Source organism: Sphaerodactylus townsendi, linkage group LG01 (genome assembly GCF_021028975.2).
Source record: "Sphaerodactylus townsendi isolate TG3544 linkage group LG01, MPM_Stown_v2.3, whole genome shotgun sequence".
Classification (NCBI taxonomy): Eukaryota; Metazoa; Chordata; class Lepidosauria; order Squamata; family Sphaerodactylidae; genus Sphaerodactylus; species Sphaerodactylus townsendi.
In genome coordinates this window covers 27,797,276-27,809,985 of record NC_059425.1, presented here as the reverse complement: position 1 = coordinate 27,809,985, position 12,710 = coordinate 27,797,276, and the positions used below count along the sequence as shown (strand labels likewise).

Genomic DNA, 12,710 nt, shown 5'->3' with positions numbered 1-12,710 from the left:
TTCTATGTGCTTCCCTTGGCATTGCCACCACTTAAGTCCATCTGAACATTAAGGAAATTGTACTCTTTTCAACAAAACTATGGATTTTCATAGAATTGCACCGTTGGAAGGGACCACACAGGCTATCTAGTCTAACCCCTCTCAAAGCAGGGTCAGCCCAGAGCATCTCTTACAAGTGTTAGTCCTGCCACTGCTTCAGGATTGCCCCGGAGGGGCATAATACCGCCTCCCTGGGCAGACTGTTCCACTGCTAACCGTCTCACTGGAAAACAGTTGTTTTCTGATATCCAGTGGTAGCTTTCCACCTGTATTTGATAGCCATTATTGTGTGACCTATCCTCTGCTGCCAACAGGAACAGATCCCTGCCCTCCTCTAAGTGACAGCCCTTCAAATATTTTGAAGAGAACATCATCCCCCCCCCCTTGTCTTTTCTGGGCTGAACATGCCCAAGTCCCTAAGACTTTCCTTGCAGGGCTTGGTTTTCAGGCCCTAGATCAGGGATCTGCAACCTGTGGCTCTCCAGATGTTCATGGACTACAATTCCCATCAGCCCTTGCCAGCATGCTGGCAGGGGCTGATGGGATTTGTAGTCCATGAACATCTGGAGAGCTGCAAGTTGCAGACCCCTGCCCTAGATTATACTCCTTGCTCTCCTGTGCACCTGTTCTCTTTTTTGAAGTGAGGCCTTCCCTGGCACCTGGATTCTGTACCCAGTTACTCCTCTTCCCCTTTTCTCTGCATAGGCAGGAGATTGTAGAAGACATGCAGAATAAGCAACATGCACTCAAATGCTGTGCCTCATCCTCTGACCAGTCTTTCAGGCTTTATGGGAAAGCCCAGTGTCTTCTTGGCTCTGGGCTGATAGGCTTGAGGGAGCTGAGAGGCATTTCTTAGGTGTGATGGGTTACTTTCAGAAAGTACTGGGAACTTTTACTAAAGGCTATGTTTTAGGTGGAAAAAAACAGCTAGTGGCAGTGGTGGAAGCTGCCGTCAAGTTGCAGCTGGTGTACAGTGACTCCATAGAGTTTTCAAGGAAAGAGACTTTGCCTGTCTCTCCATAGCACCTCCTGGACTTCCTTGGTTATCTTTCATCCAAGTACTAACAAGGGTTGACGCTGCCCAGCTTCTGAGATTTGATGAGGTATCCAGGTCAGGGTACCTATTCAAAACTTAAGCATTATATAAAGGCCAAGTAGGATTGATAGAAATTGATAGAATAACAACTGGGATTGAAGATGATGTAATTGTTGAGAGCCAGCATGCAGCAGTGGTTAAGAGCAGGCAGAGAACAAATGACCAGACGGTCTGAAACGCTGGCCAGGAAGGCAGATGTTACTCATGGCCAACACAAGAGCTAGTATGTTGCATGATGGGAAGGCCTGAGACAGCTCCCCACAAACAAATACTACTTGAGAGCAAAGGTGGTGCTGAAAAGAAGGGGTGGGACTGTGGGCTGACCCTGGCTGTGTGTGAGTCCGTGGGGCATCTGAGTCTGTGGGGCAGATTTGTCAAGGTAGGAAAGGGCTTTTACATTTGCCTGCACCAATGACCTCTTGTCTGGTTTTCCTAGAGTGTTGTTACGGGCAGAGTGGCTATCCTAGTGACCTGAGAATCTCTCCCATCATTGATGAGTTCTTCCTAGTCTTGAAACAACCCTCGAACCCCTCCCCCTCCTGTTCAGACTTTACTCTTTGCAGGGCTTCCTTCCAGCACACATGGTGGCAGCATTGATCACACCAGGCCTAGCAGGCCTTCTGCCAGGAATTGCTCCCCAGGCGGCAGATGCCAGCCCCTCCCAAGACTGCCATTCTTTGCCCTTCAAGGCATGACCGAGACTCTGGGCCTGTTCACATCTCTTTCTGGCCAAGTTCCACCCAGCCACCTAAGCTTATCTCTGACATGCATTGAAAGATTGTGGATTCACACCCAGTTAGTGAGGCACCTGCTCTCAGACTGCCCCAGCTTGGGAGATTTCCCTCCCTCCAGCAGTAGCACCTTTGTACTGTAAATCTTTGCACAGAGTTGTTCAGCAGAATAGCTCCTTCCCCATATGGTTGAAGCCCCCGGGATACTTCAGGAATACTCTACTGCTTCCCTGTCCTTACCATTCTCTGTTTTCAGTCTTGGGTCTTGCTTGTGGCCGCCCTGGCAAATGCATTGATTTCAGAAACCTGCTGCACGGGACTGACAGTCACGGTCTCTCACCATTGCCAATGGTAACCGCCACCTCCTTGCCAGGTGCAACAATTCTCTACCCTTCCCACTGATACCAACATTATGATCAATGAGTGCCCTTTTGACACTACCTGTATCTATGTGAGTTGATGCCTGTATGCTGCTGCTACTACTAATTGGCCTTTCACCATGGATCCCCTGGCTTGGCCACCCAAACTCAGAACCCTCTGTCCTGCAGGATACAGCTCTGGTCCTCTGGCTTACTTCCTTGGTGATGGCAACAGTGGAGGCTGGCCTCTCTTCCTGGTGCTGCGCTGTATAACTGTCCCTGCGCTGCCTCCTACAAGGTGGTGTTGGTAATCTGACTCTCCCTTGTGAGAAAAGGCCTGTGACATTTTCTTCAGCTGAACCCCCTCCAGTGATGTAGCTATAGATTTTTTATGGGGTGGGTTCGGGGGGGGCATGCCGCCACCTGCCCCGGGGGTGTGGCCACGCCTCCCCAAGCCCCACCCCGGCCTCAGTGCTTATAAAAGCAGCTTTCCAAGGCTGGGGATGGCAAACTTCCCGCCCCACCCACCCACCCACCCCCAGCTGGGCTCCCAGCCAGCAGCCGGCAGTCCCTTCTGCCCTCCCCGCTGGGCAGAGGCATAGTTAGGGAAAATGGAGCCTGGTGCAAAATCTGAGTCCCCCCCATGTGTGGCCGCTGTGATGCTGGGATCCACCCCCAAACAGCATCACTTTCAATGGTGTTTAAACTAGGGAGCCCAGATTCTCCTTTTAAACCCACCTTAAAGGGAGAATCTGGGGTCCCCAGTTAAAACAACATTGAAAGTGATGCTGTTTTTGGGTGGATTATCCCCCATCCTGAAACAGCATCACTTTCAATGTTTAAACTGGGGACCTCACATTCTCCCTTTAAATCCATGCCGAAGGGGGTGGCTTTAAAAGGAGAATCTGGGGAAATTTGGGGGGTGCCTGCTGTCAGGGGTGCAATTGTTAAGCTATCTTTAGGAGACTCTCCTGATGATAACAGCCAGGTTTGGCGAAGTTTGGTTCAGAGGGTCCAAAGTTATGGACCCTCAAAGGTGTAGCTCCCATTAGCTCCCGTTAGCTCCTATTAGTTCCCAATGGGGGATGGGGGCATCCCCTTTGGGAGTCCATCACTTTGGACCCCCTGAACCAAACCTGGGTGATATCATTGTTCAGTGTGACACTCTCAGGCAAATGTGCATAGGAGAGAAGGCAAAGCAGCATCCCTTGAAAATGTGTGCTTGGCTGAGTTCAGAGACAAGCTCACAGCATTCCTGGCCACCCAAGTGTTCAGCAGGCTCTGCAGGGGAAAGAGACAGATGGGCAAAGTGCCTGCCTTTTCTCGGCACAGCCTGCTCCCTGGGATCTGGCCAACAGCTACAGCAGCCTGGTCTGCCATGTGCTGGACAGAGCAAGAAGACAGAGATGTCTTCCCTCTGCAGGCCCTTGCTCAGGTCAAGCTGCAAGCATTCCCAAGAGAGGCTACGCTGCCAGCTGGCTCAAAGCAGGCTCCTACAGAGACACCCATGTGCTACTGACTGCCTTTGCTGTCTCCCTGCTCTCTCCTCAGTTCAAGGCCCACCGCTTTGGTGAAAGGATGACCAAAGCGACTTGGCCCTGAGGAAAGTGAAGGCCGCTCAGCTGAAACCAACAAAAAGCCTGTATGTTCCTCTCGGCCTTCTCAACATGTGCCTTCCCTCCACCCAAGGCACAGCATCTCCAGTGACCATGAGAGCTGATCTAGGGCACCTGGAGAAAAGCCATGAAGAAAGAGGAGCAAAACCATCATCCTGCTGGGGCCAGATTGCTCTTATCTCAGATGGCTGCCAAGGTAGTGGTTTTACTCTTTCTTCTCTGCAGCCACCCAGGTATGAAGATGAGCATGCAGGAGGAAGAGGGGGGTCTGGTGAAGAGGAGGGGCCTTTGACTTCTATCCCTTGCACAATGACAGGGCCCACAGCTCTGGAGGCTTGCAGCTTACCCTTCCTCCAGTCCCTGTAGCACAGGGGTGTCAAACTCGCAGCCCTCCAGATGTTTATGGACTACAATTCCCATCAGTCCCTCCCAACATGAGCATTGGCTATACTGGGAAGGGCTGGTGGGAATTATAGTTCATGAACATCTGGAGGGCCGCAAGTTTGACACCTGTGCTGTAGCAGATGCTGTTTCAAGGCATGAACCATCAGCCAATGAGGAGCTGTGTGGAGCCCAGGCACAGACCCCTCTCCTGGAACATGGAGCAGGTGCTCAATTAGGCAGCGGTGCTCAGAAAAGCCATGAGTGGTATGCCAAAGAGCCAAGTGTGGCTTTTGAGCCACTGAATGGGCAATTGCTGGTCTAAACCACAGTGTTTATTCATTGCATTTATTTTCATCAGTAGACATAAGCTGCCACCCAGTGGCTGCCCAGCAGTACTGAAAGAAGATGGGAACTTGGAAGCCAGGGAAAGCAGGGCAAGGGCCATCCCCACAAAAGACAGGCACCAGGGTTATACAGAGAATATATGTTTAATGAATGGAAAATAAATAGCAAGGGAGGGGCCCCTTCCTGGAAGGGAACAGTCTGTGGCAGGGACGGAGCAGGAGCCTCCGCCTCACTGGAAGGAGAAGCTGGTGGTGGGGAGCCCCCCGCACCACTGGTTGATGAACTTGAGGACATCCTGGCAGGCAGGACTGTGTGACATCTGCAAGGAAAGTCAAGACAAAAGCAGGGGGCGGATAAGTGCTGGTCCAGCTGGGGCCTTGTGATGTGCTGTCACAGGCTGTGTGGATGAAGCCCAGGGACAAAGCCTTGCCATCCTCCATAGCTTCCAGCAGCCTTCCTTCCTGTCCACCTTCCCCCCAGCCCATCCTCACCTTGACAGCCATAAGAAATTTGTTCCAACTGTCCTTGTTGGCCTGCTTGCCAGGCCGCTTGAATTCCACTTTGTTCCTCAGGACTGGATAGCCTGGAAAAGAGGAAGGGAGATTCAGGGCTGCTGATGCCCCCTTTCCTCTCCCAAGGTAGTGGCATGGCCGTCTGGAGCTGAGCAGAAGGTTCCCCTCCCTCCTTTCTGCCTGGGATGGATGCATGACTCTCCATGCTTGTTGGGGTTATGCTGGGTACTCGATTCAGCGTGCAACCCGCAATAGTTTGCTGGACAGCAAATCATCAAAGTTGCCAGCAGCTAAAAGGGCAATGGGGTAAGCTCCCAGCAATAACAGGCAAATTCCTCCAAACCAGCCTCTTTTCCTTCTTCGATAAGCATGAGGAGTTGGAAAATACTGGTTATGTGTTTTAAAATATTCAATTCTACCTGCAGCTCATATGGATCCCCCAAAGTGGATTTCCAGCAAGGTCTTTTATCTACTTTATCTAGTGAGAGCCAGTGTGGTATAGTGGTTAAGAGCAGGTGGGTTCTATTCTGGAGAACCGGGTTTGATTCCTGACTCCTCCACCTGAGTGGAAGAGGCTTATCTAGTGAACCAGATGTGTTTCTGCACTCCTATGTTCCTGCTGGGTGACCTTGGGCTAGTCAGTTTTTCAGAACTCTCTGAGCCCCACCTACTTCACAAGGTGTCTGTTGTGGGGAGAGGAAGGAGCTTGTAAGCTACCTTGAGTCTCCTTACAGCAAAGAAAGGTGAGATATAAATCCAAACTCCTCCTCCTCCTAGTTCAAAATATTGTCAGCTAGGTAGGGTTGTCATTCAATTACAAGAAATCTCAGTGGACTCTAATTGATTAATCTATACACATGAGTCAAATAAAGCACTCAGCTCTCTGGGGAGAAGGGCGGGTACCCAAATGGTAGAGAGGAAACAGCTTGGATCCATTTGCTTGAGGTGAATACCAATGATGGCACACCAACATTTGTCTCTGCCTCAGCACTAGCCTCAGGCAGGTGCCCCTGAGAAGCAGTGTTCCCACTGCTCTCTCACAAGAGGGAATGCCTCGTCTAAGATGGCGCAGGCTTTCTGGCACAATGCAATGATATACACAAATTTAAAAGGCACCGTTTACAGAGAGGCAGTTCTCCTGAGAGAGAAATGTCTCTTTCAAGGGTATTTTTTGTAAGTACTTGTGTTTTTTTCTCAAATAAATGTGCAATTTATTTTAATCACTTCAGATGTTTTAAATGGTGGATCCTTGAGTATTCCTGGATAACTTGACAATAGGGTCAAGAGGGATGAAGGTGATGACTATGTTTTGGGTCGATACATCAGAAACAGAATCCTGTGGGTCCGGCCTACCTGCCAGAAGGAGACCAAGGGTCGGGAGAGCCCCTTCCGAGCCTGCTTTTTGCTCTACCAATGCCCTCCCTGCGACCTTCCGTACCGCCTCCACTCCCAGACCCTCCACCCTCTTCTCACCTGTGATAAGGCAAGGCAGGGAGCGCACGCCTGTGCTCACTGCTACTAGTGAGGCCTCATAGGTGTCTCGCTCATCCCGCGGCAGCACCTGTTCCAGTCGCTGGTCCATGGACATGGTGAGCACCCAGTCGCGGATCTCCTCCCGCTGCTCTTCCTATCACATGTAAGTGAACATTTCAGCGGGAACGAATGCACCGCATGCCCAGGGGCAGAATGGGAAAGTAACCATTTGGGGTGGGGGCAGAGGCATACTGGGGAAAATGGCACCTGGGGCAACACCTGCTCTGGGCCCCCTGCTGTTCCCTACTTACCTTAGCCAGCTGCAGCTGTCCTGAGCAGCCGGGCGGGGCAGAGTGGGGCCGAGGGGCACCCTGCAGGCCAAGCAGCTGGGCTGGGAGCCTGCCATGGGCTGCCCCTCAGCCTGGCTCTGCCAAGCTGCTTCCACGGGATCCAATGGAAGGCACCTGGGGTCAACTGACCCCCCAAGTCCCCCTGGCAGATATGTCACTGGGTGGGGGCTTCAGTGTGCAAGTGGGACAGCAAGGGACACCTTCCCACCCTGATCCTTGGAAACTTCACCCCTGAAAGAAAGCCTTCTACCCTCACCCCCCGCCCACCTCCGCCTATGTGGCTGGGTGTGCATATGATAGTGGGACTCACTGGCACATGCTGCTTGGCGGGCAATGGCACCTCATAGGGGATGTCCGTATTTTGGAAGTCGGAGTGGTCCAGAGCATCAAGGGAGCCTTCCTCAATGGCCTGGGGAGAATGGGCAGGAGTGGGTGAGAAGGAATGTAACCCCACCCGCTTCCACACAGCCACCCCTTGCCTGGCTTGGGGTCTTCCAGCAGGACTCACATCAGTCAGGTCGAGGAAGCGGTTCAGGAAGATAAAGGCCACGTTCTCCCAGCCGATTCCCTGGAGGCAGGGTGGAGACAAAAAGAACGGCATGAACAGCAGGACATGGCGGGGGTGGGGGATGATCGCTGCGATCTAGTTTGAATCCTCTGCATGCCAGCGATGGTGAGATTACAATCATATTTCAACAACGTGCCAAAAGAACAGAAATCGCCCTTTGTGCCTCTGCAACACTAACCTAGCCAGTTATAAGAGGCAGGCAAGTGGAACCTGAAATTTGCCACAAAGCAAAGAGCTGTCGAAATCCTCCACTCTGGGTGAGCCTTTCTTACAGGAGTAGCTGGGATGGGACTCCAATGAGCCACAGGGGTATCTGAGGTGCACCCGGCACTGACAATAATAGCTCTGGCGCTATCTAAGAGCTAGGAAAGACTAACTGGCCGCTCTTTCAACAAACCTTGAGCAACGTCAGCTCCCTTGATCTCAAGCCTTGTGCATCTTGGTTTCAACTGGAGGTGCTGGAAACTAAACCTGCAACATCCTTTGTGAACATGCTGGAGCCCTGCACCGCCCCTTCCCCCACAGCCCTTCTCACCTTGGCTGCAATCCCAGCTTCATAGAAGGCCTTGTCTGCAGGGATGATCTCTGTGTGACGCAGCAAGGAGATGGAAAGCTTAGCTGCCACCGTGTCCTGAGAGGCAAGCATCGTATTAGCCACAGCATCACTCTCCTGGCTCTCATCTTCCATGGAGTTTTCTCTTTCAGAGGCAAGTCCCCGCCCTGACCCGGCTTGAGCAAAAAAATGCACTCACCCAACTTGAACTAGCTGCCCCCAACAGAACAGAAATGACTTTGGAAACCCTTAGCCCCGAAAAAGGGCATGACTCACAAGGACTTCCAGGCAAAGTCTTCTAGAAGAATGTGACGGAACAGGATTGACTCTCTCATTTTGTATGAGTGATCCGGGTGGGGGGATAGACTGAAAGAAGGTTAAGTGGCGAGGGGCGGGACGGCGGGAGCACAGACAATACTTGGGACCTGGTTCTTTCCACCGCTCCTCTTATTTGTGGGGAAAGTGTCAGGGGATGTGAAAACTGATAAAGATTATATCCCCAAGGGGGACAGGGATCGGAACGTCCTACTTCCTGGATCAAGAATGCTCCTCCGAAATAGCCCCTTCCTCTGAGTGGGATGGTATTAAACGTGCCAGATGTGAAATGGGTTAGAAGAACCCAGACAATCTGAATGAGATCCCATTGCAGACATTTCACAAGAAGTGAAACAGAACACAACGCCAGTGACTATTAAAGGGGGGGGGGGTTCTCATGCATTTGGTATAAAAGGATGTTAAAAGCACATCTTAAAAAGAGAGGCGAAGTTTAATTCATCAGACGGAAAGGGAAGCTCCAGCACGGCGGACAAGATCTGCCCAGCGGCTCTCATGAAATGAAAGCCAACCCTGCAGCTTGTTTGCACTCCTTTATTCTGGAGAGTTAAATGGTCAAAGCCAGCCTTGAACCTCAGGACAATCTAGATGTGGACAATAGATCTCTCAGGGTTTTACTCATTCAAGAATGTGCTTTTGGAGGGCACTTTCTATTGTAATCTGATGGTTGCAAAAGGCTGGAAATGAGAGATCCAAAATCAAAGCAGGGGTTGTGCCAGAACAGAAGCAGGCTCACCGTAGGTACCCATTAGCTGTGTGGACTATAAGGGAGGGCTGGGTTCAAACCAAATTGGCAATTTCTACTAATTTTCTCCTTCCTGCTGTAGAACCACTCATGCAATTCCTCAAGGTCCCTGATCTCCCAAAAACATCATTTTATGGAGGTCAAAGGATTATAGAGTTGGAAGAGACTCTAAGGGCCATCAAGTCCAATCCCCTGCAATGTAGGAACACAAAGTCAAAGCATTCCTGATTAGATGGTCATCCAGTCTCTGTTTAAAAACCTCCAAAGGAGTAGGAGGGAGGCAGGACAGTATCGTTCCACTGATGGAAAATTCAGTATGGATCCAACCCAGAGACCCCAGAGTAAAAAGGCTGAACAGGGATCCACTTTACCTTCTCATCCCAGTTTGAACAAATACTTGGGATTTCTCACCTAGGACAGGTGTGACCCAGTTTAGCATAAGGAGAAAATGGACTTCGTTTTCTTCCAGATAAAATCTGCATCGTACACAATTGCTTTCCACCCTGCACTTCCTGTGTTTCACAGACCCTGGACTGTGATGGTATTTTGGGTTTTTAATATTGCAATAAAAATGATAGCCCTGACGTGGATGGCCCAAATTAGCCTGATCTTGTCAGATCTCAGAAGCTAAGCAGCATTAGTCCTGGTTAGTACTTGGATGGGAGACCACCATGGAATTCCAGCATTAGTAAACAGGCAGGCAGTGGAAAATCACCTGTGATACGCTCTTGCCTTGGAAACCCTACAGAGCTGACATGAATTGGCTGTAGCTTGACAGCATTTTACACCCATAAAATGACAACACAGAAACGCTTCACTGCATCTGAAGAAGAGGGCTCTAGACGACAAAAACTTATTCTGGCCACAAGGATCTTGTTTGGTTTTGCAAACAGGGATACCCCTCTGAACTTAGAATCATAGAGTTGGAAGAGACTCCAAGGGCCATCAAGTCCAACCCTCTGCAATGCAGGAACACACAATCAAGGCACTCCCGATATATGTTCATACAGACTCTGTTTCAAAACCTCCAAAGAAGGAGACTCCACCACTCTCTGAGGCAGTGAATTCCACCGTCAAACAGCCCTGACTGTCAGGAAGTTCTTCCTGATGTTTAGGTGGAATCTCTTTTCCTGCACCTTGAATCCATTACTCTGTGTCCTAGTCTCTGGAGCAGCAGAAAACAAGCTCGCTCCCTCTTCGACATGACATCCCTTCAAATATTTAAACATAGCTATCATGTCCCCCCTTAACCTACACTTCTCCAGACTAAACATAAACTTCAAAGTCTGGAACTCTTTGCTCTGATGGTAAAACCAGGCTCCTCTGTCAGATGAAGCCAGCCCAGATGCTCATACCTGGGAGAGGCCCATCTCTACCATGAAGGGCATCACCACATGGTCCAAGAGCAGCATCCAGCTGTGGCCTACACCTGCCTTCGTTCACTCACCAGCTGCTTGATACTCTGGGCTGCAGACCGTGTAGCACAGTAGTGAGCCACAAGCAACATGGACTCAAACTCCTCATGAGCAGGCGTGTTGGCTTCGCTTGACTTCACCATGTTCTCGCACTGTGTGGGAAAAGGAGATGAAAGCTAATGGACATGTGGTCTTCAGCAAAGCTGCTGTCCGTAACCAATGGTGTCTCAAGTGGAAGTCAATCATCATTTCAGATCAAAGAGATGCATTTTTTTTTTAACGAAGCAAATGCAAAAGGTTTGATTTTTCAGAAACAGGCAGGTTCTAGCCAGTGGGGCATGGGGAAAGAGCCAAGATTCACTGGCACAGCATCTAGTCACATGTTCAATTTCTAGCAGCACCTCTGGTTTAAAGAAGAAAAAGAGAAGAGTAGATTTATATCTCCCCTTTCTCTCCTACAAGGAGTCTCATTGTGGCTTATAAACTCCTTCCCTTCCTCTCCCCACAACAGACACCTTGTAAGGTACGTGGGGCTGAGAGAGTTCTGAGAGAACTGTGACTAGTCCAAGGTCACTGAGCAGGCTTCACGTGGAGGAGCAAGGACACAAATCCAGTCCACCAGATAAGAGTCCACCACTCATATGGAGCAGTAAGGAATCAAATCCAGTCTTCCAGATTAGAGTCGCCTGCGTTTAGCCACTACACCCTGCGGTCTCCCAAAGATCTCAGGTGCTGAGAAAAGGCCTTTCTCTTCTTGTTGCTGCCTGATCAAATGTTGCTGACAGTGCTATATGCCCATTCAGTGAATCTTTTTGAGACTGAGTGCCCAAATTGCAACCCAAAACCCACTTATTTATCACAAAGTGCCAACATAGCAATTTAACCTGAATATTGAGGTTTCGCTAGAAAAAAACTTGGTTGGCTCTGAGGAGTGCAAGACACTGAGGAAAGTAAGCTTGGTGATAGTCGGTGGATTTGCTTTGAAACAACCGTGAAACTCTTCCAACGGGTGAATCACAACCCCAGGAGGGTAAGGTTTACTCAGAAGCAAGCCCCATTGCCAGCAACCGAGCTTACTCCCAGGTAAATGATCACGCTTTAGTTCTTCGCATGAAAATCAGTGGGTTTAACAGCACTTAACAGGGTTACCTATACTGCTTCCCCAAAACTAGGTCTTAATCGAGCCCAGCAGCCAAGGTCAGCCTAGATGGGGGAGTGTGTGTGTGACTCTGTTTGCGCGTGCCCACAGAGAGGGCTCTGAGTGCCACCTCTGGCACCCGTGCCATAGGTTCGCCACCACTGGTGTAGAGCCAGAGGGACTATGCTACTGTCTCCATGTAAAAGCACCTTAACCTATTTAGGATGCATTCTGTACACAGACAGAGTGTCATTAAACACATAGACTTCAGGAACTCATGGAGCCCTGTGGCACAGAGTGATAAGCTGCAGTATCACAGTCAAAGCTCTGCTTACAATCTGAGTTTGATCCCGATGGAAGCTGGTTTCAGGAAGACGGCTCAAGGTTGACTCAGTCTTCAATCTTACTAGGTCGGAAAAATTACCCAGCTTGCTGGGGTTAAAGTATAGATGACTGGGGAAGACAATGGCAAACCACTCCATAAATCAGAATCTTCCTAGCAACTGTCATGATGTGATGTCACCCCATGGGTCAGTAATGACCTGGTGTTGGCACAGGGGGACTACCTTTATCTTCTATTCATGATAATCATCCGGACCCCATTTCCTTCAAAGTTTAACATTTGAGGAGGAAGTGAAGCCATCAAACCAGACAATCACATGTCTGCCATGCAGATGATCGTGAAGCACCCAGTCCCGGGGAACGTGAATATCATTTTATCACTCCCTTCTCCTACTACAAGGAAACCTTGTCTCTTGATAATGGAATGGGTTAAATCAAAGGTTACAGGAGAGAGAAAAAAGACTCCCCTGACAGCTGGGCTGAAGCAAAGCCATTGCAACAGAGTCCCTCCTATCCTGTAGGGGGCTTCTCTGAATTAGAAGCAGGTTTTCCTTGCTGGGCCCTTCCTGTATTGCGAATGCTGGGTGAAGCCAAGAGAATACTGAAAAAAAAGGCTGTCTTACTAGAGCTGATCTATTTGCAGAGTCACTCAAGGGTAAGTATCCAAAAAGAAGAGTTAAATTTATACCCCCCTTTCTCTCCTATAAGGAG

General features: G+C 49.9%; 2 protein-coding genes across 2 annotated transcripts in view; one reads left to right on the top strand and one right to left on the bottom strand.

Moving 5' to 3' along the window:
* Nucleotides 1-900: 900 nt before the first annotated feature.
* Nucleotides 901-3,827, top strand: KRTCAP3 (keratinocyte associated protein 3). The gene is given in 9 exon segments (XM_048504566.1): nucleotides 901-1,050; nucleotides 1,572-1,607; nucleotides 1,609-1,632; nucleotides 2,123-2,196; nucleotides 2,198-2,249; nucleotides 2,252-2,317; nucleotides 2,415-2,500; nucleotides 2,502-2,532; nucleotides 3,777-3,827. Coding segments are annotated over 9 exon segments (570 nt in total).
* An 870-nt stretch (nucleotides 3,828-4,697) lies between these two features.
* Nucleotides 4,698-12,710, bottom strand: part of IFT172 (intraflagellar transport 172) — a 41,402-nt gene continuing 33,389 nt past the window's right edge. The window contains exons 42-48 of the mRNA XM_048515583.1: nucleotides 10,552-10,671; nucleotides 8,009-8,104; nucleotides 7,414-7,473; nucleotides 7,216-7,314; nucleotides 6,556-6,709; nucleotides 5,062-5,153; nucleotides 4,698-4,889 (exon numbers count right to left, since the gene is read on the bottom strand). Of these exons, the coding sequence (XP_048371540.1) occupies nucleotides 4,800-4,889; nucleotides 5,062-5,153; nucleotides 6,556-6,709; nucleotides 7,216-7,314; nucleotides 7,414-7,473; nucleotides 8,009-8,104; nucleotides 10,552-10,671 (711 nt within the window). The 3' untranslated portion in view covers nucleotides 4,698-4,799. The remainder of the gene's footprint in view (nucleotides 4,890-5,061; nucleotides 5,154-6,555; nucleotides 6,710-7,215; nucleotides 7,315-7,413; nucleotides 7,474-8,008; nucleotides 8,105-10,551; nucleotides 10,672-12,710) is intronic.